A 21,204-nucleotide genomic window follows, 5' to 3' on the forward strand; every position below is an offset into this window, starting at 1 on the left:
TTGGTAATTCTTCGTTACTTTCCTCCATCAGATTCTTTGACATGCGCTTCAAAAAAGCCTACCACCTTCCCATTAAAATCATCGCAGACATCAAGATGAATTTGATGGCGGCCTCCCACAAATTCGTGATACACAGTCGGGCCGCGATCATTCGCCTTGATAATTTCCACGTGGTGAACGGAAATCAGCGGATCGCGGCTCCCGTGCAGTAGAAGCGTCGGGCACTCCACCCTTGCCAAATTTCCCTGGTAAATGTCCTTGCCCCGTTCGTCAGCCAATCGCGTCACCCCGCGAACCCAAGCTGACCACAATCTCTGCAATACGTCTAAAGGGTAGTAGGTGGTGACTCGATTCAGGAACTCTCGATTCCACGATGATAAGCTCTCGATTGCTACGAATTTATCAATGGTTTGTCGTTCCAAGTAAGCCATGACTCCCCAAATCATCAGGGCTTGAACGGCGTCAGGTCTCAATGCGGCCAAAATTAATGCGACTGTACCGCCATAGCACCACCATGGATAAAGAACATTATATCCCGATGCGGGGGAGGATCAGAGGCGCCGACAGGGCGGTATATCCCATAACCGTCCTAGGAAGGTTATGGACCCATAACCTTCCTAGGACGGTTATACTAATTGGTTAATTGAGTCAACACCGCTATATATAGCAACTAGCAGTCAACCCGGCTTCGCCCGGGTATTGGTCTCACTAATAGCTTTCCCTCTTTTTCTGAAAGTTCTCCTTCCCAGCGGTGAATATGCATCATGCCGCTGATATGGCCTCCCGGAGTGTGAAAGGGCAGGGAACTCCAAATTGCAAATTCCTATTAGAGACTCAGTTCCTAACTCTAACTTGAATATTAGTATTAGAAAACTCCGGCTTGATTATTTCTGTTATATAAACAGTCGATCCCTAGCTCCAGCTTCATTATTTCTGTGTTACAGTATTAGCGTTGGCATATTACCCATATTTACCTCTGGAGGAGTGAACTTCTTGCAATGAGAGCCGGATTCAGATGAAAGGTCCTCAGAGACCCAGTGCCTAGCTAACTCCGTCCCAATCAAATCTATTAGATATTCTGTTCCTAACTCCGGTTTTAATAAATAGATACTCCAGTAGTTCCTGATCGACTCTTGCTTGATTATTTCTGTTATCAAAACAGTCCCTAACTCCATGTACTCGCCTCTAGGCACAAACACCCTGATAAATTATTATAGGAGGGAAGGCTAGCAGTCAACCCGGCTTCGCCCGGGTATTGGTCTTACTAATAGCTTTCCCTCTTTTTCTAAAATTTCTCCTTCCCAGCGGTGAATTTGTATCATGCATATAGACCGCTTACATGCCCTCCCGCAGTGTGAGAAACGCATAGGGGAACAAAAAGAAAAAAGGACAGGGAACTCCAATTTGACAGTTCCTAACTCCGACTTCAATATTTCTATTAGAAATCAGTCTCTGACTCCTGCTTGATTATTCTTGTTATATAAACAGTCGATCCCTTGCTCCAACTGTGTTATTAGCGTTGGTTACACACTACTGCATGCACTACGGGAAGGTCCACACGCATATTAACCTCTGGGGGAGAGAACTTCCAGCAATGAGAGCCGGAGTCAGAAAAAAGAAACCTGAACGTCCTCAGATACACATTCCCTATAACTCCGGCCCAATGAAGTCTTCAGATACTGAGTCCCTAACTCCAGCTTTATTCGATAGACACTCCAGTAGTCCCTAGCTTCATTATTTCTGTCACTAATACCGTCCCCTAACTCCAGGTACTCGCCTCCAGACACAATCACCCTGTCCATAAATCATTATAGGAGGGAAGGTCTCTACTTGACAATTCCTATTAGATACTCAGTTTCCTAACCGTGACTTGACTATTTCTATTAGAAATCGGTGTCTGGCTCCGGATTGATTATTTCTGTTATCTAAACAGTTGATCCCTAACTCCAGCTTCAATCTGTGATATTAGCGTTGGTTACACAACGGACTGCACTACGGGAAAGTCCATACGCATGTTTATAAAACCTTTAACTTTCAGCAATGAGAGCCGGAGTCAGAAAAAAGGTCCTTAGATACCCAGTCCCTAACTCCGGCCCAATCAAATCTATCTCAGTCCCTAACTCCGGCTTCATTAAATAGATACTCCAGTAGTCCCTGACTCTAGCTCGATTATTTATTGTTATCAAAACAGTTCCTAACTCCAGGTACTCGCCTCAAGGCACAAACACCCGGATAAATTATTATAAGAGGGAAGGCCTCTGCTTGGAGAAAATCTAATTTTTGCGTATTTGTCAGTATGACGGTCCTACAAAATAAGTAGCATTTTCCTGGTCGATTAGAAGAAAAACGGTGCAGTACCTATGAGCAGTCCAATTTTTATTAGAACCGGCTAAGTAAATAACTCGGTATTTATTACATGGTCGCATCCCTCTAAAAGGCAACGGTGGGACACCGAGAAGCGCGGGAGAGGGACATAAATAAATCGGCGAGAAAACGCGCCCAGAGGTGATGACGCAAAGAATGACGTCATCGCCACCCTAGACTAAAACAGACGAAACGAAACGCCACGGTCGCGCAACGCTTTCGAAAGCATACTTCGAAGCGTTTCGAAGCTAATAGCAGAACGACTTTGCGCGTTCGACGTCGCGAATAGTCTTAGCTCTTCGCACAGCACGTGACGTTGACGTCGACCGACGTCGTGCGCGGGATCCCGGGGACCCCGACAAAGGCGCTTTTATAGAAATGTCACGATTTTCGTCGCACGGCGGCGGAAGCGGTTCGCGCACGGCCGTCGCGCGCGCGAACGGAGAAATTTGAAGCGAAGCTTAGAGTTACTCGCGCCGTATTTAACGCGCGGTAGGCCGTGACGTCTTTTTCATCTTAGTAGTGTAGACTAGCTAATTACCCGGCTTCGCCCGGTTGGATCATTTCTGTTTCCGAGAAGGGAAAGAGTCAGAGGTTTCCTGATGGCCGGTACGACTTCCGGTCCGTTAATGCGTACCGCCCTTTAATTGAGGCACCCATTTTGGTGTTCGAAGCGACGCCATGAGTAAGAACGTTCGAAGTTACCGGGCACGTTTTTCAGCTGATTACCCGGCTTCGCCCGGGTGGTTCATTTCTGTTTTAGAGAAGGAAAAGAGTCAGACCTTAGAGGCGACAGGTGTACCTTCGATCACTGTGGTCACCGGTTTGCTTGTGATCACTGTGTGCCAGAGTTGATTGGGGCCACAGTTGTATCGGTGCTCACTGTGGTCGCAGGTGTACCTGTGATCACTGTTGCCACAGTTGTATCCGTGATCACTATGGCCACAGGTGTACCAGAGATCTCTGTTGCTACAGGTGTACCTCTGATCACCGTGGTCACAGGGGTAGCTATGCTCACCGTGGTGGCCACAGGCGTACCTGTGATCACTGTGGTCACAGGTCTACCAGAGATTTCTGTGGCCACAGGCGTATCTGTGACCGTGGTGACCGAATGTGTACCTTTGATCACTTTGACCTCAGGTGTACCTGTGATGACAGTGGCAACAGTTGTACCTGTGCTCGCTGTGGCCGCAGGTGTACCAGAGACCTCTGTGGTCACAGGTGTACCAGAGATCTCTGTGGCCACAGCTGTTCCTGTGATCACTGTGGCCACAAGTGTACCTGTGATTGCCGTGACCAAATCTGTACCTATGATCATTTTGGTCACAGATGTATAAAAGATCTCTGCGGTCACAGTTGAACCTGTAATCACTGTGGCCACAGGTGTATTTGTTATCACTGTGGCCAAAGGTGTACCTGTGATCACTGTGGCGACAGTTGTACCCGTTATCACAGGTGTACCAGAAATCTCTGTGGTTACAGGTGCACCAGAGATCTCTGTGGACACAGATGTACCTGTGATCGCTGTGACTACAGTTGTATCAGAGATCAGTGGAGCCACAATTGCACCTGTGCTGTGGTCACAGGTGCACCCGTGATCACTGTTGCCACAGTTGTACCGGTGATTACTGTGGCAACAGGTGTACTTTCACTTTGGCCACAGGTGTGCACAGGATCACTGCGGCCACAGTACCCGTCATCACTGTGGCCACAGTTCTACCAGAGATCTCTGTTGCTACAGGCATACCTACGACCACTGTGCCTATGCTCACTGTGGCTACAGGTATACCTGTGATCACTGTGGCAGCAGTTGTGCCAGAGATCGCTGTTGTTACGGGTGTACCTCTGATGACTTTGGTGGTCACAGGTGTACCTATGATCACGGTGGCAACAGTTGTACCCGTGATCACTGCCTCAGGTGTACCAGAAATCTCTGTGGTCACAGGTGCACTAGAAATCTCTGTGGACACAGATGTACCCCACTGTCCTGTGATCGCTGTGACTACAGATGTGCCAGAGATCAGTGGGGCCACAGATGTACCTGTGCTCACTGTGGTCACAGGTGTACCTGTGATCACTGTTGCCACAGTCGTACCCGTGATCACTCTGGCCACAGGTGTACTTGCACTTTGGCCACAGGTGTACACAGGATCACTGTGGCCACAGTTGTACCCCCCTGATCACTGTGGCCAGAGGTGTACCAGAGATCTCTTTGGCTTCAGAAGTTTTAACTCAAAGTTTTGTACCAATTACCACTACTGGAACCCGGCTGCCGGGTACCCAGGTATTAATTAAACAGCTAGTGTAGTCTATTGCCGCCCAGACGTATTGTTCAATTGACGTTTAATTATCAATATGAGTAAACGGGCGACGCTGATCGCATAGAAGTGCAGACTGACGTTGGAGCAATCTTACCGAAGCAAACTCCGCTTCTGCCTAAGTAGGATGAAAACTGGAAAAGTACGTACGCTGCATTTGCGGTGTGCGTACCGGTTTTGGCCGTAGAAACAATGGCTGACCAGTATTTACAGGTTGCGTAAATTTTCTGTAAGGATATGGCTGGAAATGCCAAAAAGAAATCGCAAGTGGACAGGATGAGGATTCGATTTCGGAAATATAATCAGAAGGAAAAACGACGACGATTCCGGTGCAAGCGCACTGTAGAAATCGCTAAAAATGCAATTTGGAGGAAGAGAGCGTCAGAGCGGCGATCGTTCGAGGGAACAGAGTACGACGAAAACGAAGTCAAACTGCATTGGGAAGGAGTCGATTTTGGAAATAACGTCTCCGATGGAGCGAGAGAACGGTTTCAAAGCGAAAAATGAGACGGAAAGGCAAGCAGAGGAGAAGAAAACGGTAGATCACGTGACCGGCCAATTCCAAGATGGCGCCGGAGGGCAAAGAGAACGTCAGGAAACGAAAACACGGCTTCGAAAGCGCTTTCGGCGCGAATCGGCGAAAGAAAAGGCTTCGAAGGGTAGAAAAATCGTCGCCGGGATTTCGAACGAAGCGTCGAAGAGAGCGATTACGGAGAAAAACGGTCGGATCCCCAAAAGGGGCCTCGACGCCGGTCGAAAGTGGAAGGAGAGCCAGAAGGACGTAAAAGAGCGATCGCGTCGTCGAAAAGGCCGCGAAAAAGCCTTTCGAAATCGATCGATAATCGAGACGGCTCGAAAACGCTGCCTTCCGAGCGTTTTCGGGCGAAAGCGAACGGTCGAGCGGCTTCGCGGCGACAAAAGATCGTCGCGAGGCGTTCGAACGGAGCCGGACGACGCGCGGTTCGCGAGAAATGGGCGTTTTTCGACCTCTTCCGAAAGGGGCCCCGACGCGAAATGAGCGCGCCAGGTTATCTACATTCTTCCGAAAAGCGCGCCGAGCGAGCGAAAAGCGTCCTCCGCCGCTAGCTAATTACCCGGCTTCGCCCGGTTGGATCATTTCTGTTTCGGAGAAGGGAAAGAGTCAGAGGTTTCCTGATGGCCGGTACGACTTCCGGTCCGTTAATGCGCACCGCCCTTTAATTGAGGCACCCATTTTGGTGTTCGAAGCGACGCCATGAGTAAGAGCGTTCGAAGTTACCGGGCACGTTTTTCAGCTGATTACCCGGCTTCGCCCGGGTGGTTCATTTCTGTTTCAGAGAAGGAAAAGAGTCAGACCTTAGAGGCGACAGGTGTACCTTCGATCACTGTGGTCACCGGTTTGCTTGTGATCACTGTGTGCCAGAGTTGATTGGGGCCACAGTTGTACCGGTGCTCACTGTGGTCGCAGGTGTACCTGTGATCACTGTTGCCACAGTTGTATCCGTGATCACTATGGCCACAGGTGTACCAGAGATCTCTGTTGCTACAGGTGTACCTCTGATCACCGTGGTCACAGGGGTAGCTATGCTCACCGTGGTGGCCACAGGCGTACCTGTGATCACTGTGGTCACAGGTCTACCAGAGATTTCTGTGGCCACAGGCGTATCTGTGACCGTGGTGACCGAATGTGTACCTTTGATCACTTTGACCTCAGGTGTACCTGTGATGACAGTGGCAACAGTTGTACCTGTGCTCGCTGTGGCCGCAGGTGTACCAGAGACCTCTGTGGTCACAGGTGTACCAGAGATCTCTGTGGCCACAGCTGTTCCTGTGATCACTGTGGCCACAAGTGTACCTGTGATTGCCGTGACCAAATCTGTACCTATGATCATTTTGGTCACAGATGTATAAAAGATCTCTGCGGTCACAGTTGAACCTGTAATCACTGTGGCCACAGGTGTATTTGTTATCACTGTGGCCAAAGGTGTACCTGTGATCACTGTGGCGACAGTTGTACCCGTTATCACAGGTGTACCAGAAATCTCTGTGGTTACAGGTGCACCAGAGATCTCTGTGGACACAGATGTACCTGTGATCGCTGTGACTACAGTTGTATCAGAGATCAGTGGAGCCACAATTGCACCTGTGCTGTGGTCACAGGTGCACCCGTGATCACTGTTGCCACAGTTGTACCGGTGATTACTGTGGCAACAGGTGTACTTTCACTTTGGCCACAGGTGTGCACAGGATCACTGCGGCCACAGTACCCGTCATCACTGTGGCCACAGTTCTACCAGAGATCTCGGTTGCTACAGGTATACCTACGAACACTGTGCCTATGCTCACTGTGGCCACAGGTATACCTGTGATCACTGTGGCAGCAGTTGTGCCAGAGATCTCTGTTGTTACGGGTGTACCTCTGATGACTGTGGTGGTCACAGGTGTACCTATGATCACGGTGGCAACAGTTGTACCCGTGATCACTGCCTCAGGTGTACCAGAAATCTCTGTGGTCACGGGTGCACCAGAAATCTCTGTGGACACAGATGTACCCCACTGTCCTGTGATCGCTGTGACTACAGATGTGCCAGAGATCAGTGGGACCACAGATGTACCTGTGCTCACTGTGGTCACAGGTGTACCTGTGATCACTGTTGCCACAGTCGTACCCGTGATCACTCTGGCCACAGGTGTACTTGCACTTTGGCCACAGGTGTACACAGGATCACTGTGGCCACAGTTGTACCCCCCTGATCACTGTGGCCAGAGGTGTACCAGAGATCTCTTTGTCTTCAGAAGTTTTAACTCAAAGTTTTGTACCAATTACCACTACTGGTACCCGGCTGCCGGGTACCCAGGTATTAATTAAACAGCTTGTGTAGTCTATTGCCGCCCAGACGTATTGTTCAATTGACGTTTAATTATCAATATGAGTAAACGGGCGACGCTGATCGCATAGAAGTGCAGACTGACGTTGGAGCAATCTTACCGAAGCAAACTCCGCTTCTGCCTAAGTACGGTGGAAACCGCAAAAGTACGTACGCTGCATTTGCGGTGAGCGTACCAGTTTTGGCCGTAGAAACAATGGCTGACCGGTATTTACCGGTTGCGTAAATTTTCTGTGGCTGGAAATGCCAAAAAGAAATCGCAAATGGACAGGATTCGATTTCGGGAATATGATCAGAAGGAAAAACGACGGCGATTCCGGTGCAAGCGCACTGCCTAAAATGCAATTTGGAGGAAGAGAGCGGCGATCGTTCGAGGGAACAGAGACTTTACAGAGTACGACGAAAACGAAGTCAAACTGCATTGGGAAGGAGTCGATTTTGGAAATAACGCCTCCGATGGAGCGAGAGAACGGTTTCGAAGTGGAAAAATAGACCGAAACGCAAGCAAAGGAGAAGAAATGGGTGCATCACGTGACCCGCCAATTCCAAGATGGCGCGGGCAGCCCGAGATGACGTCAGGCACGAAAACACGGCTTCGAGAGCGGTTTCGGCGCGAATGGGCGAGCGAAAAGGCTTCGAAGAGCGTAAAAAACGGCGCCGGGATTTCGAACGAAGCGTCGAAGCGAGCGAAATAGGGAGAAAAACGTCGGATCTCCAAAAGGGGCCTCGACGCCGGTCGAAAGTGGAAGGAGAGCGAGAAGGACGTAAAAGAGCGACCGCGTCGTCGAAAAGGCCGCGAAAACGCCTTTCGAAATCGATCGATAATCGAGACCGCTCGAAAACGCCGCCTTCCGAGCTGTTTCGGGCGAAAGCGAACGGTCGAGCGGCTTCGCGGCGACGAAAGATCGTCGCGAGGCGTTCGAACGGAGCCGAACGACGCGCGGTTCGCGAGAAACGGGCGTCATTCGACCTCTTCCGAAAGGGGCCCCGACGCGAAATGAGCGCGCCAGGTTATCTACATTCTTCCGAAGAGCGCGCCGAGCGAGCGAAGAGCGTCGTCCGCCGCTCGGCTCCGGAGATATCGGGGATTTCGACGGGCGCGGCCATCTTGGCCAAGATGGCGCACTCGGTTTTAGTGGTGTAGACTAGCAGTCAACCCGGCTTCGCCCGGGTATTGGTCTTACTAATAGCTTTCCCTCTTTTTCTGAAAGTTCTCCTTCCCAGCGGTGAATATGCATCATGCCGCTGATATGGCCTCCCGTAGTGTGAAAGGGCAGGGAACTCCAAATTGAAAACTCCTATTAGAGACTCAGTTCCTAACTCTGACTTGAATATTAGTATTAGACAGCTGTCTCTGACTCCGGCTTGATTATTTCTGTTATATAAACAGTCGATCCCTAGCTCCAGCTTCATTATTTCTGTGTTACAGTATTAGCGTTGGCATATTACCGATATTAACCTCTGGAGGACAGAACTTCCATCAATGAGAGCCGGAGTCAGATAAAAGGTCCTCAGATACCCAGTCCCTAGCTAACTCCGTCCCAATCAAATCTATTAGATACTCAGTCCCTAACTCCGGTTTTAATAAATAGATACTCCAGTAGTTCCTGATCGACTCTTGCTTGATTATTTCTGTTATCAAAACAGTCCCTAACTCTAGGTACTCGCCTCTAGGCACAAACACCCTGATAAATTATTATAGGAGGGAAGGCTAGCAGTCAAGGTCTTACTAATAGCTTTCCCTCTTTTTCTAAAAGTTCTCCTTCCCAGCGGTGAATAGACCGCTTATATGGCCTCCCGTAGTGTGAGAAACGCATAGGGGAACAAAAAGAAGAAAGGACAGGGAACTCCAATTTGACAGTTCCTATTAGACACTCAGTTCCTAACTCCGACTTGAATATTTCTATTAGAAATCAGTCTCTGACTCCTGCTTGAATATTCCTGTTATATAAACAGTCGATTCCTTGCTCCAGCTGTGTTATTAGCGTTGGATACACTACTGCATGCACTACGGGAAGGTCCACACGCATATTAACCTCTGGGGGAGAGAACTTCCAGCAATGAGAGCCGGAGTCAGAAAAAAGAGACACGAACGTCCTCAGATACACATTCCCTATAACTCCGGCCCAATGAAGTCTATCAGATACTCAGTCCCTAACTCCAGCTTTATTCGATAGACACTCCAGTAGTCCCTAGCTTCATTATTTCTGTCACTAATACCGTCCCCTAACTCCAGGTACTCGCCTCCAGACACAATCACCCTGTCCATAAATCATTATAGGAGGGAAGGTCTCTACTTGACAATTCCTATTAGATACTCAGTTCCTAACCGTGACTTGACTATTTCTATTAGAACGATGTGTCTGGCTCCGGATTGATTATTTCTGTTATCTAAACAGTCGATCCCTAACTCCAGCTTCAATCTGTGATATTAGCGTTGGTTACACAACGGCCTGCACTACGGGAAAGTCCATACGCATGTTTAACCTTTAACTTTCAGCAATGAGAGCCGGAGTCAGAAAAAAGGTCCTCAGATACCCAGTCCCTAACTCCGGCCCAATCAAATCTATCTCAGTCCCTAACTCCGGCTTCATTAAATAGATACTCCAGTAGTCCCTGACTCTAGCTCGATTATTTATTGTTATCAAAACAGTTCCTAACTCCAGGTACTCGCCTCAAGGCACAAACACCCGGATAAATTATTATAAGAGGGAAGGCCTCTGCTTGGAGAAAATCTAATTTTTGCGTATTTGTCAGTACGACGGTCCTACAAAATAAGTAGCATTTTCCTGGTCGATTAAAAGCAAAACGGTGCAGTACCTATGAGCAGTCCAATTTTTATTAGAACCGGCTAAGTAAATAACTCGGTATTTATTACATGGTCGCATCCCTCTAAAAGGCAACGGTGGGACACCGAGAAGCGCGGGAGAGGGACATAAATAAATCGGCGAGAAAACGCGCCCAGAGGTGATGACGCAAAGAATGACGTCATCGCCACCCTAGACTAAAACAGACGAAACGAAACGCCACCGTCGCGCAACGCTATCGAAAGCATACTTCGAAGCGTTTCGAAGCTAAGAGCAGAACGACTTTGCGCGGTTGACGTCGTCAAACAGTCTTAGCTCTTCGCACCGCACGTGACGGTGACGTCGAGTGACGTCGTGCGCGGGATCCCGGGGACCCCGACGAAGACGCTTCTATAGAAATGTCACGATTTTCGTCGCACGGCGGCGGAAGCGGTTCGCGCACGGCCGCCGCGCGCGCGAACGAAGAAATTTGAAGCGAAGCTTAGAGTTACTCGCGCCGTATTTAACGCGCGGTAGGCCGTGACGTCTTTTTCATTTTAGTAGTGTAGACGTTCGCGTAAACGACTCCAAAAAAAGCGAGCGGCCTAATAGTGTTCTTCGCGATCACAATCATAGTAGGGAAAACGTTAGAATAATATAAAAAAATGAGAAAAAAAATAGAAAAAAAAGTGACGCAACAGAGATTTATTTGAACAAGGATCTACCTATTCTAAACGCGCTCCTACCTACGCATCGCACCACGGGACCCAGCACACCGACCTAGCGCTTCGCAATGGTTTTATTGAAGAGGTCGAGATATAAGTCAGTTATTACCTGGTCAAAATTCTGGCGGTATGGGATTTATCGCTCCCTCACCCTCGGGACACCTCGATAACTGCCCTCGGCTTCGTCTCGGGCAATTATCTCGGAGTCCCTCGGGTGTCGGGGCGATAAATCCCATACCGCCCTCTTGACCGGGTATTAACTATTACGTAACGTACGGTAAGCGAAAAGCGTATGGAAACATAGCGCGCGATTATACACGTGTTACCACGTAAAACATAATTTGATTATAAATGATGCGTCTATACCCTGCGACGGAATAGCGGTGTATCTTCAGCGAATCCATCAAACGGGCGACGTCGTCGGCGTCGGAGCGAAAGAAATCGCCGGCAAAGTCCTTTTCCGGTGGACGCGATTCGCCGCACCCGCGCAAATCAACGGCGATCATGTCGAAGTGATCGCACATGAGCTGCGATTGGAGTTGCGGCGCGAAATCAAGCATTCCTGAGTTAGAATATGCTCTGATGCGCTACCTTCTTAGGGAGTTGGTACCTTTCGTCTTCTTTTTCTACTCGACAATTATTCGAGGAAGCCTATATGATCTCTGGAAGCCCTCTATGATACGTCTTTCTTTGATGTTCATGCTTCAGAAACGCCACCACTATAACAAGTCAATGATATGACCAGCGACTTTCTACATTACGAAACTGTAATTCCGCAGTGGCTATCTTTCTTTTCATCGAACTTTGGCATCCTGACCGAGAAAAAAGTAGAGATCTTTCACTCCCTGCTAAGAAGGCAGTGTCCATCGTGGTCGTCTGGTGAGCAAATTAGTGAAATTGCAAAGGTTTTGTCTGCCAAAAAATTTAACTCGGACTTCATATCAAACTTTTTAAATCCTTCAAAAAATCATCACTCCGGACAGACGTTTCTCACCTTGCTTGAAAAACAGCCGAGTTTCTTGTCAAGGCGTTTGAGAATATTTACAGAAACAGCGGCGAATGCAATATGCAAGAAAAGAATAAAAAGGGTGAGTGTATCTTCTCTCTTTTCATATGGAATTTATAGGTTTATACCATTCCAACGTTTGAATCAACATTCGATGAACGAGCACTCCCCTTGGGCTTCTCAAGTCCAGTACCATCATCGTTCGAGTACAAATGCGATCACGACGACTGCTCGGTGACAGATGAGGAAGAAAGCACTGTACTGCTGAGCTGCGGAAATTTCTTTCACAGCAAATGCCTCCAAGACTATGAGTGCATCATCTGCTAGCTATTTCTGCTGAAAAGCATAACAAAAATGGCAAATCAGTTTAATAAGAGCTTATTAAAAGACGCCAAAAAGGAGCTAAACGATGGTGATGCCGACTTCGAGGAGACGGCGGGCCAAGAGGAACAAGAAGAAGATGTAGAACCGATATTAGACGAAGAGGGTGACCACTACACATCAAACGAATTTCTGGAACACCTATGCAACAAACCGAAAATTTTCGTTCCAGCTGGCGCGTAAGACCAACGTACATTAATAAGGCTCACAAGAAGAATTTCAACTAGCTAATATGATTAGACTACTACACTTATTATTATTACTATTATTATTTTATTGATCTTACATATTACAACAGAAACGCGTATAATAATCTCTTAGACTAGCTACCCTCCTTGCTAACTGTATGATCCCTCCCTTTCACAACACTGTAGCCACCCTAAGTAAGCTAGCGTCTGAGAAAAATTTTTTAGAGACAAAACAAGCTAACTTCTGACCTTCTTCGACAGCAGACCAACTTTCCTCAATTCAAGAACGCATTTCGAACATAAAATGATGTTGTCTCTGTGGAAAGAAAGCGAGCAAAGATACCCCGAAGCCAACTAGCTGTAATAACGAGATCCTCGCCTACTCGAGTCAGAACCAAGACTGATCTATATTTCCTTTACACGCCCCCTTCTCCCCTCCCTTATTGAGTCCCGTATCTTACTTTACCACACCACTGCATACTCTAAGGGGGTTCTCAAATCTCAAATGTCGTTTTCGTCCTCCTCGTCGGCGTGCGACGTCATTACGAAACCGTCGAAATGTCGAGGCAGCCGGATGGTGCGACGTGGACGCTCCGGGGGTTCCGGTTCGTGAACAGGCACTGACTGAACAGGAGGTCCATCCTTCGGCGCGGTTGGCTCGGGCACATCAGCATTGCGGGCCTCCACTCTCGGAACGGTCTTGTCTTCTCCCGTGGGAACGTCCGTATCAGGCTCTTCCGCTATTGGTTCCGTTTGCTCGACGAGGCCTGCGGTTGGTGCCAGCATAAAAAAGCCGTGTTTGGAAGAGTGAACGCCTTCGCTGGTCTCGACCGTCCCGTTATTGCGGTTGACGATCTCTCCATCACGCACAGACTGTCGTTCACCCTCCAACGGTGGTGTAGAGGAATTTGCCTGTTCTTCCGCAGGAGCGTGTCTGCGAGACAAGGGCTCCCCTGACGGCACTTGCTCTGTGTCGTGGACATCGAGATCACCGTCACGTCTACGATAACATCGCTTCAGCCGGTCATGATGGACGCAACGCTTTCGGCCTTTCTTGTCGACCGGGCTGATGACGTAAACGTGACTTCCTTTTGTGTCGACGATACGAAACGGTCCGTCCCAGACCGAAAGTAGCTTGTGAGCTTTGCCACGCAGACGACCAGGGTTGTGGAGGTACACTAAATCCCCGGTAGCGTAAATCTTGTGGTGAACTGGGGCTCTTCGCTGTTGGCGGTCTTGAGCGGCCGTAAGTGTGGCGTCGACCACTTCTCGGGCAGCGGCCATGCGAGCTTGGATTTTTCGTAGGTGTTCGCCTGTGTCGACTGCGTCAGGAAAGGACGTTCCGTATGCCGCGTCGGTGGGGAGACGAGGACGCCGCCCATACAATAATTCAAAGGGGGACGCGCCTAGCGACGTTTGCGTGGACGTCCGGTACGATCCTAACGCGGTGTCCAGATAGCGATCCCAATCATGCGGGTTGTTGTGGCAGTAAGCTCGTAGCTTGCCTAATAGCGTTCGATTAAACCGCTCCACCAAGCTGTGGGTGATACGGCGTAGTGCGCGTCTTTCGAATGCCAAGCCAGTCGCAAAGATGACGGATGACTTTGCTTTCGAAACTCGGTCCTTGATCCGAGTGCAGTACGTGAGGCAGGCCGTGTCGCGCCACGACTCCGTCCATGAGAATGCGCGCGACTGTTTCGCTCTTCTGGTCGGCTGTGGCAAAAGCTTCTGGCCAGCGGGTAAAATAGTCGGAAACCACCAACACGTAGCGGTTGCCGCGGGCGGTACGTGGTAGCTCCAAGAAATCCATCGCGATCATCTCAAAGGGTCCTCTAACTGGAATCGGTTGCAAGGGTGCTTTCGGACGCGGCACGGCCGGACTTGTTTTCTGGCAGGTGCTGCAGTGACGAATGTAGTCGTCAACGGACGAAGAGAAACCGGGCCAATAGTAGAGCTGAATTAGAGTCGCAATGGTTTTGTTGACGCCAGAGTGTCCACCCATAGGGTTGGCGTGGACTTGCTGCAAAATGTCCGGAACGAGAGTCGACGGTACAACCAGAATTTTTGTTTTGTCTAGTTGTGCTCCAATACGGGTATTGCGGTACAACACGCCATCGCCGCCGATCTCAAGCTGACACCATATTTGGCGAAAACGTCGAAGTGCTCCAGTCCTCCACATGCCTGCAGCCGGTGGACGGTCGGCGGCCGCACGTAGATGAGAAATTACCGTGGCAATAGCGGGATCGGCGGCTTGAGCAGCGACAAGCACGTCCGGCGAAACTGAGGGAAGAAGCGTCGTAGCGGCGCAGATCCTCGACAGCGCGTCGGCATCCGTGTGAAGTCGCCCGGGTTTGTATACCACCTCGAAATCAAACTGACTGATAGCATGCAGCCAACGACCCATTCTTCCGGCCGGCTGTTTTATGGTGCGAACGTGCACAAGGGGGCGGTGATCCGCAACAACGACGAATTTTGCTCCGAGAAGATAGGGACGAAAGTGCGCCATTCCCCATTTCACAGCAAACAGCTCCTTTTCCGTTGCGCTATAATTGCGCTCCGCTGAATCGAGCTTTTTACTAGCATAAGCGATCGGTCGCTCCACGTCGTCAATAATTTGCGTGAGAACAGCGCCGAGCCCGATATCACTGGCGTCGGTTTTGAGGCGAAACGGAGTGTTGAAACAGGGGAATGCCAGCACCGGAGCAGACGTAAGCTTTGTCTTAAGCGTTTTGAACGCCGTCTGTGCTGTTGGTGTCCAAGAGAACAATGTGCGTGGCGCGGCGAGGTCGTGGAGTGGTGCAGCGATGGCGGAAAAATCCGGAATAAACCGGCGGTAATACCCGGCAAAGTTCACAAAGGAACGTATGTCGGATTTCGAAGACGGTACCGGCCAGTCTCGTACTTTTGAAATCTTGCTTGGATCGGTAGAAACTCCAGCAGCGCTAACAACGTGGCCCAAGTACGGAAACTCCGGACGGAGAAACTGGCATTTTTCGGTGCGTAGTTTTAAACCAGCGCCACGAAGACGTAGAAAGACAGCCCGCAGGTGGTCGAGGTGATCCGTAAACGTGCGGGAGTGAACGAGGACATCGTCAAGGTACACCATACATGTGTCCAAGTGTAACCCACGTAGAACGAGATCCATCAATCGTTGAAACGTTGCGGGGGCGTTGGTAAGGCCAAATGGCATAACCTTGAATTCGTAGTGTCCGCCGTTTGTAGAAAAGGCTGTTTTAGCACGGTCTTCGGCGGCCATTATCACCTGCCAATAGCCAGACGCAAGGTCCAGCGTACTGAAATACTTTGCGCCGTAGAGCCCATCGAGAGTCTCGTCGATACGTAGTATAGGGTAGGCATCTTTCACTGTCAGCTCATTGAAACGACGAAAATCCACACAGAATCGAAATGATCCATTTTTCTGGGAACAAGCAGGACCGGCGAAGACCATGGGCTGGAGCTAGGTGTAATGACACCCATGTCGAGCATCTCGGCGACTTGACGATCAATCTCAGGGCGGAGATGATAGGGATGAACGGGGACGTCTTCGGTAGTAACAATGCGGTGCTGGGTCACGTCGGTGCGCCCGAGGTCAGCGTTGTTCCGACTAAAGATATCGCGGAACTCGCCGAGAAGCCGGACAAGCGAGGCGCGCTCGGAAGGTGGCGTAGGGCCAAGAGGCGGAGTCCAGCCATCATCGGTGGGAACAGCGTCGAAAACGGAGGCCGTCAACTGCTCTTGATCAATCACGTGCGCCGTTCCAAGACGTTTGCCTTTGTAATGCTTGCGTTTTCCCGCCGTATTGTAAAGTCGTACCGGAATATGCCGGTAGCGTTGATCGCCAGCGATGCCGGTGCCAGTAGATCCGATTTACTCTCTAAAGTCTCTAGCGGTTCAAATAACAATGGACCAGACGAAGAACGACAAGGTTCTTTCGTAACAGCGTCAACAACCAACCCAGCGACGATCATCTCACGTTGATCCGCCGCGAAAACAACAGATTCGGAAAGAACAATTGAATACACCGGCTGCGACGCTGACGGTGGAGAAGGCGATGGCGACGGCGCCGGCGCGGGGGTGAGAAGCGGCCACGCGGCACCGGAAAGAAGCTGCCGTTTGCGAGTTCAAACAGCAATGTCCAGGCCATGACTAACAATGAAATCGTCACCAAGGATTGGATTCGTTGCTATATCCGCAACACGAAAACAATGTCGGGTAGTCCAAGAACCGAATGCGACAGGAAGTTCGACCACACCAGCAAGAGGCACCGTGTGACCGCTCGCCATCGCGAGGCGCTCGGTGCAAGGCAACACAGGGAATGACGCGAAAGACGGCGGAACGATGGAAATCGCTGCTCCGGTGTCAATGAGACAATGGAACGACACGCCGTTCAGTGTCGCAGCGACTTGAAAATAGAGTCAGAGGATAATGGGGACGCCTGGAGGGCGGCGACGTAATGAATTACGGGCGTATGTTCGCGCGAATGCTCAGAGACACACTGTGCGGAATTTTCATGTTTCCCCCCAAACTTTGGACAATTAACACGAATATGGCCAAACTGTCCGCAATCCCAACAGCGACGCTGAGAAACCGGAAGAGGCGCGCGAAGAGTGCTTGGGAGTCCCGAGGGAATGGCATAGACAGGGTGGGGCGAAGCGTCGTTGCGGGTGAGACGTTCCAACACAGAGGTGAGAAGAGCGGTCTGCGTTTCGACGGCTTTCATCAAAGACGAGGCAGGCGTGGCCGTCGCGACGAGTGAATGTGGCGCCGCTGTAGCATCGCCGGAAATGGACAAATCTTGAGAACGACGGCGACTTTCTGCCGTTTCGGCGGCGTGAGCTTCGAGTGCAAGGCAAACCGCGTCGTCCAAACTGGTCGGGGCGCCATTTCGGACACGAAGACGAAGATTCGGGTCCAGCAGCCCATCCAGAAACTGGTCGCGCGCCAGCAGATCGCGCTGAGTCAAGTCCATCGCTGGAAACGCTTGCGCGGACAGACCGTTGACCGCGTTTCGGAAATCCAAGAGAGACTCGGCGGGGCCTTGACGGCGAAGGCGAAACGTCGATCGCTTAATCTCCAAACGATTTGCTGGTAGAAAACGGGTGCGCAGCGCGGCGACGAGGGAGGAAAACTTGGACTTTGTGTCGGAGGAAAGAGCACGGAGGGCGTCGCGAGCAGGACCCTGCAGACGCATACCCAAAATGTGGCAGCGAGTGGCGTCGTCCCAGGCGTTGAGAGTGGCGCAATCTTGAAAATCCTCCTCCCAGTCGTCCCACGATTGATCGCTGCTGTTACGGAACGGAGGGGGAAGCAGAGAACTGTAGCGGAGGTTGGCCGCAGCACCAACAGGGTCGGTGGGTGGTTTGACGTCGACGGGAGCCGGGGGCTGGCCGTCGTTGTCGGTGGAAGACATGGTACTCCTGTCACCAGTGTAATAACGAAATCCTCGCCTACTCGAGTCAGAACCAAGACTGATCTATATTTCCTTTACACGCCCCTTCTCCCCTCCCATATTGAGTCCCGCATCTTACTTTACCACATAGCGACTCGCACATGCGCAGTGAAAGTTTGTCCTGCTGAGCAGAGGCTATAGGGCATATTAGATTTGGGGGGGAGGGGAGGGAGGGGGAAGGGGGGGAGGGGGAAGGGGGGGGAGGGGGGGAGGGGGAGGGGGAGGGGGGGGCTCACGAGTGCGTGCTGACACCTACGCCCTTTCTTGGCAGTGGCTATTGTTGCGACAGTCGTAACTGGACCTCTGAGGCTATTGTTACGACAGTCTAGCGCACTATAGAGTAGAGAGCTTATAAAGCTTTTTTTCATGTACCTAACCCAACCCTAACCCTAAACCTTACTGGTATCGATGGCGGCCCCGCTCCGGGCTTAACCGCCCCAATGAGCATAGGTCGCAGAGAGGGGCTTCCCCTGGAAACACCATACTACGGGCGGTTAAGCCACAGTCGCGGGTGATCGTATATCGCCGGTTAGGTACAGATAAAAAAAAAAGAAAAAAAATGAGCACGCTTCGCGATTCGAACCCCAGACCGGTCACGTGCCCCGTGGATTCTGCATCCGGTCCCCCTCCCAGCGCCCCCCGCCCGTTGAGCTATCGCGGCATTCCTGGAAACGAAGCGTTATCGCAGGACTTTATAATGCTAGACTGCAGCTATAGTGCGCTAGACTGGCGCTCAGAGACTGTCGTAACAATAGCCACTGCGTTCTTTCTTCGAGCAGCGTTTTTTCTCTTTGCTGATCTACTTAGCCGTTTCTCTCGATTCGATTGTGGTCAGTGTCCTAATGCCTATCACTTTGCTGTTTTTTGAGCTTCGAACACCTTTCGTTCCGCTTTTCGAGTCGCGGCACTTCTCTGCCGTGTTCCTTTTGATTGCTTGCTTTCCGCCGGCGCTTTTTATTTTTATACGCTCTATAGGTATCTCTGTAACAATGTTCCGTTTAGAACAAATTGACTTCGTGAGTTTGACTTTTTTTGTGAAATGTACGATGCAATAATCGAATTTTTCTCCTAATTCAAACTTCCGAACGCGTTATCAAAGTCAGGAATCGCACTCTCTGTTTGAGTAGCCGTTGAAGCTTCTGCCGCCTCGGTTAGCGTTTCACGCGATAACCACCGAGAAACACGCATTTTCTGCGCAAACGGAAATTGCAGAAGCGTCAACGGCTACTCAAACAGGGAGTGAGATTGCTGCTGTTGATGATCTCTTTAGCAGTTTGTTATCAAGAGAAAAATTTCGATGGCTGAAACGTACTTTTTCCAAAAAACGAGGGTTTTGCACGGTTAAACACACGAAACCAATTTGTTCACCCGGAACAATGTTACAGAGATACCTATAGAGCCTAAAAAAAATAAGAAGCGCCCGCGTAAAGCAAGCAGTCAGAAGGAACACGGCCGGGAAGTGCCGCGACTCGAAAATCGAAACGGAAGGTGCTCGAAGCTCAAAAAACAGCGAGGTGATAGGACACTGACCACAATCTAATCGAGAGAAACGCCAAAGTTAATAGATCCAAAGAAAAAAGGCTCTTCGAAAAAACCTGAATCTCTTAGCGCGCGCTCGTGAAAACCCCCTGGGGCGGCAGTACGGACTTTCACTGCGCATGTCCGAGTCGCTAAGGTGTTGTCAGGGCCCTGTTTTCGTCGCGCTCACCGCGTTCGATGCCGTTTCATGCACAGAGATTATGCCTAATGTTAAGCCCATACTTAGCGAAACGTAAATTTTTTCAGATTTGGCACCAGAAGCTGTTCAGCAGTATTGTGCCAAATCTAGAGCAGATAATAATCAAAAACGGCGCAAGGGAATATGCACTAGAATTAGTAGAAACTTTGGAAGAGATATTTTTGTTAGGAGCGATCGCATTAGGCTCTTTAGAAATGGGCGTGACTATGATGACATCACTCGCGAAAACAGTCGTAGTTCACTGTGAATCGTAGCGTTTCTGTAGTCATGAAAACGATTTCCAATGTAAAAAGACTGAAAAATACATTGGAAGGAGGCTTTCATTGTATACTAGCAGAGATCGCGATCACGAAGCGAAAAGCCCTGTTTGGCGGTTACCACAACATCGCGACTCGAAACAAACGCGCTAGAGAATACAGCTGCATCTAAAAGAGCGCCTTTTATAGGTAGAGGTTCACGGGATTTGTGTAAAGCGTAATGTCAGCTGAAAATGAAAAACGCGCCAAAAAATGCAGCTGTTTATATCGATCGCCGAATTTTTTCTAAACGAATCATAAGACATTTCTGTATGATCTTTCCTAATAAACGCATTTATTGTTCGTACGGTGAGAGAGGCGAAATTTTAAGTTCCTGTGCTACGTTTGCATGCGTATATAGAAATTTCGTATCAATGAATTAAAAACTCACAAGGCCTAAATAAAGGATCCTTCCCTTGCGCTCTGATTGCGCCTACGTGAACCCTTATCTTTTCTGCGGTGATCTTATTTTTCTGCGGTTACCATTACCTTGTCAATTTTTAAGCCATTTTAGTCTAAGCGCGCGCGCATGCGCAGTGAAAGTCCGTACTGCTCCCTGGGGCATATTCACGGACGGCTTTGCGCGCGTTAGCGTGTGGCAAAAACACAGGCGCACTCGCATGCCCCCACCCACACCCACATATACCTTCGTTCAAGCGAAAATAAAGCTAATATGCCAATTTTCCTAAAATGATACTTTAGTGACTGTACGAAATGTAGTCTGGCAATAAACCAAAAATAGAGGCCTCCTTTCCCCTTTTGTGGATATTAGCGATTTGACTCGCTGTAGGCACAACCTCTCCATCGAAACAGCTAAGTAATCCTCGAATAACTAAAACGGCTTTAGAGGTTTATAGTGACATGCAGCGTGATGGTCTTTTTCGCGTGCCACACACTCCGCGAAAGCCCCGGAAGCCCCGCCCCGTGAATATGCCCTATAGCCGCAGCCGAGCAGAAGAAAAAAGAGGCCGAGTGTGGGGCCACGCCGACGGCACTCGACCTGGAAGAGGCAAACGAGGTGAATGCTTCTGAGGTGGCTAACCAAATCGATTCGCAGAAAGCGGACGACGGAGATCAAGACGAAAA

The 21,204-nt window shown here is 49.9% G+C and overlaps 1 protein-coding gene across 1 annotated transcript; it reads right to left on the bottom strand.

Annotated features, from left to right (window-relative positions):
• Nucleotides 1-14: 14 nt before the first annotated feature.
• LOC136197573 (valacyclovir hydrolase-like) lies at nucleotides 15-11,620 on the bottom strand. Its single transcript, XM_065987365.1, has 4 exons — nucleotides 11,427-11,620; nucleotides 975-1,185; nucleotides 710-823; nucleotides 15-314 (listed from the first exon to the last, which is right to left on the bottom strand). The coding sequence occupies exons 1-4, from the start codon at nucleotides 11,618-11,620 to the stop codon at nucleotides 15-17; spliced, it is 819 nt and encodes a 272-aa protein (XP_065843437.1).
• Nucleotides 11,621-21,204: the final 9,584 nt, after the last annotated feature.

The sequence above is a fragment of the Oscarella lobularis genome, chromosome 17 (genome assembly GCF_947507565.1).
Source record: "Oscarella lobularis chromosome 17, ooOscLobu1.1, whole genome shotgun sequence".
Lineage (NCBI taxonomy): Eukaryota > Metazoa > Porifera > Homoscleromorpha > Homosclerophorida > Oscarellidae > Oscarella > Oscarella lobularis.

What these genes read in the sequence shown, in the direction of transcription:
- LOC136197573 (XM_065987365.1), bottom strand. Translation starts at nt 11,620, where the DNA reads ATGCTTGATTTCGCGCCGCAACTCCAATCGCAGCTCATGTGCGATCAC. An exon ending in CACCGCTATTCCGTCGCAGG is followed by an intron (nt 1,186 to 11,426) that starts GTATAGACGCAT and finishes GTTTGTGCCTAG; the next exon opens with AGGCGAGTACATGGAGTTAG. An exon ending in AAAAAGAGGGAAAGCTATTA is followed by an intron (nt 315 to 709) that starts GTGAGACCAATA and finishes GACGTATTGCAG; the next exon opens with AGATTGTGGTCAGCTTGGGT.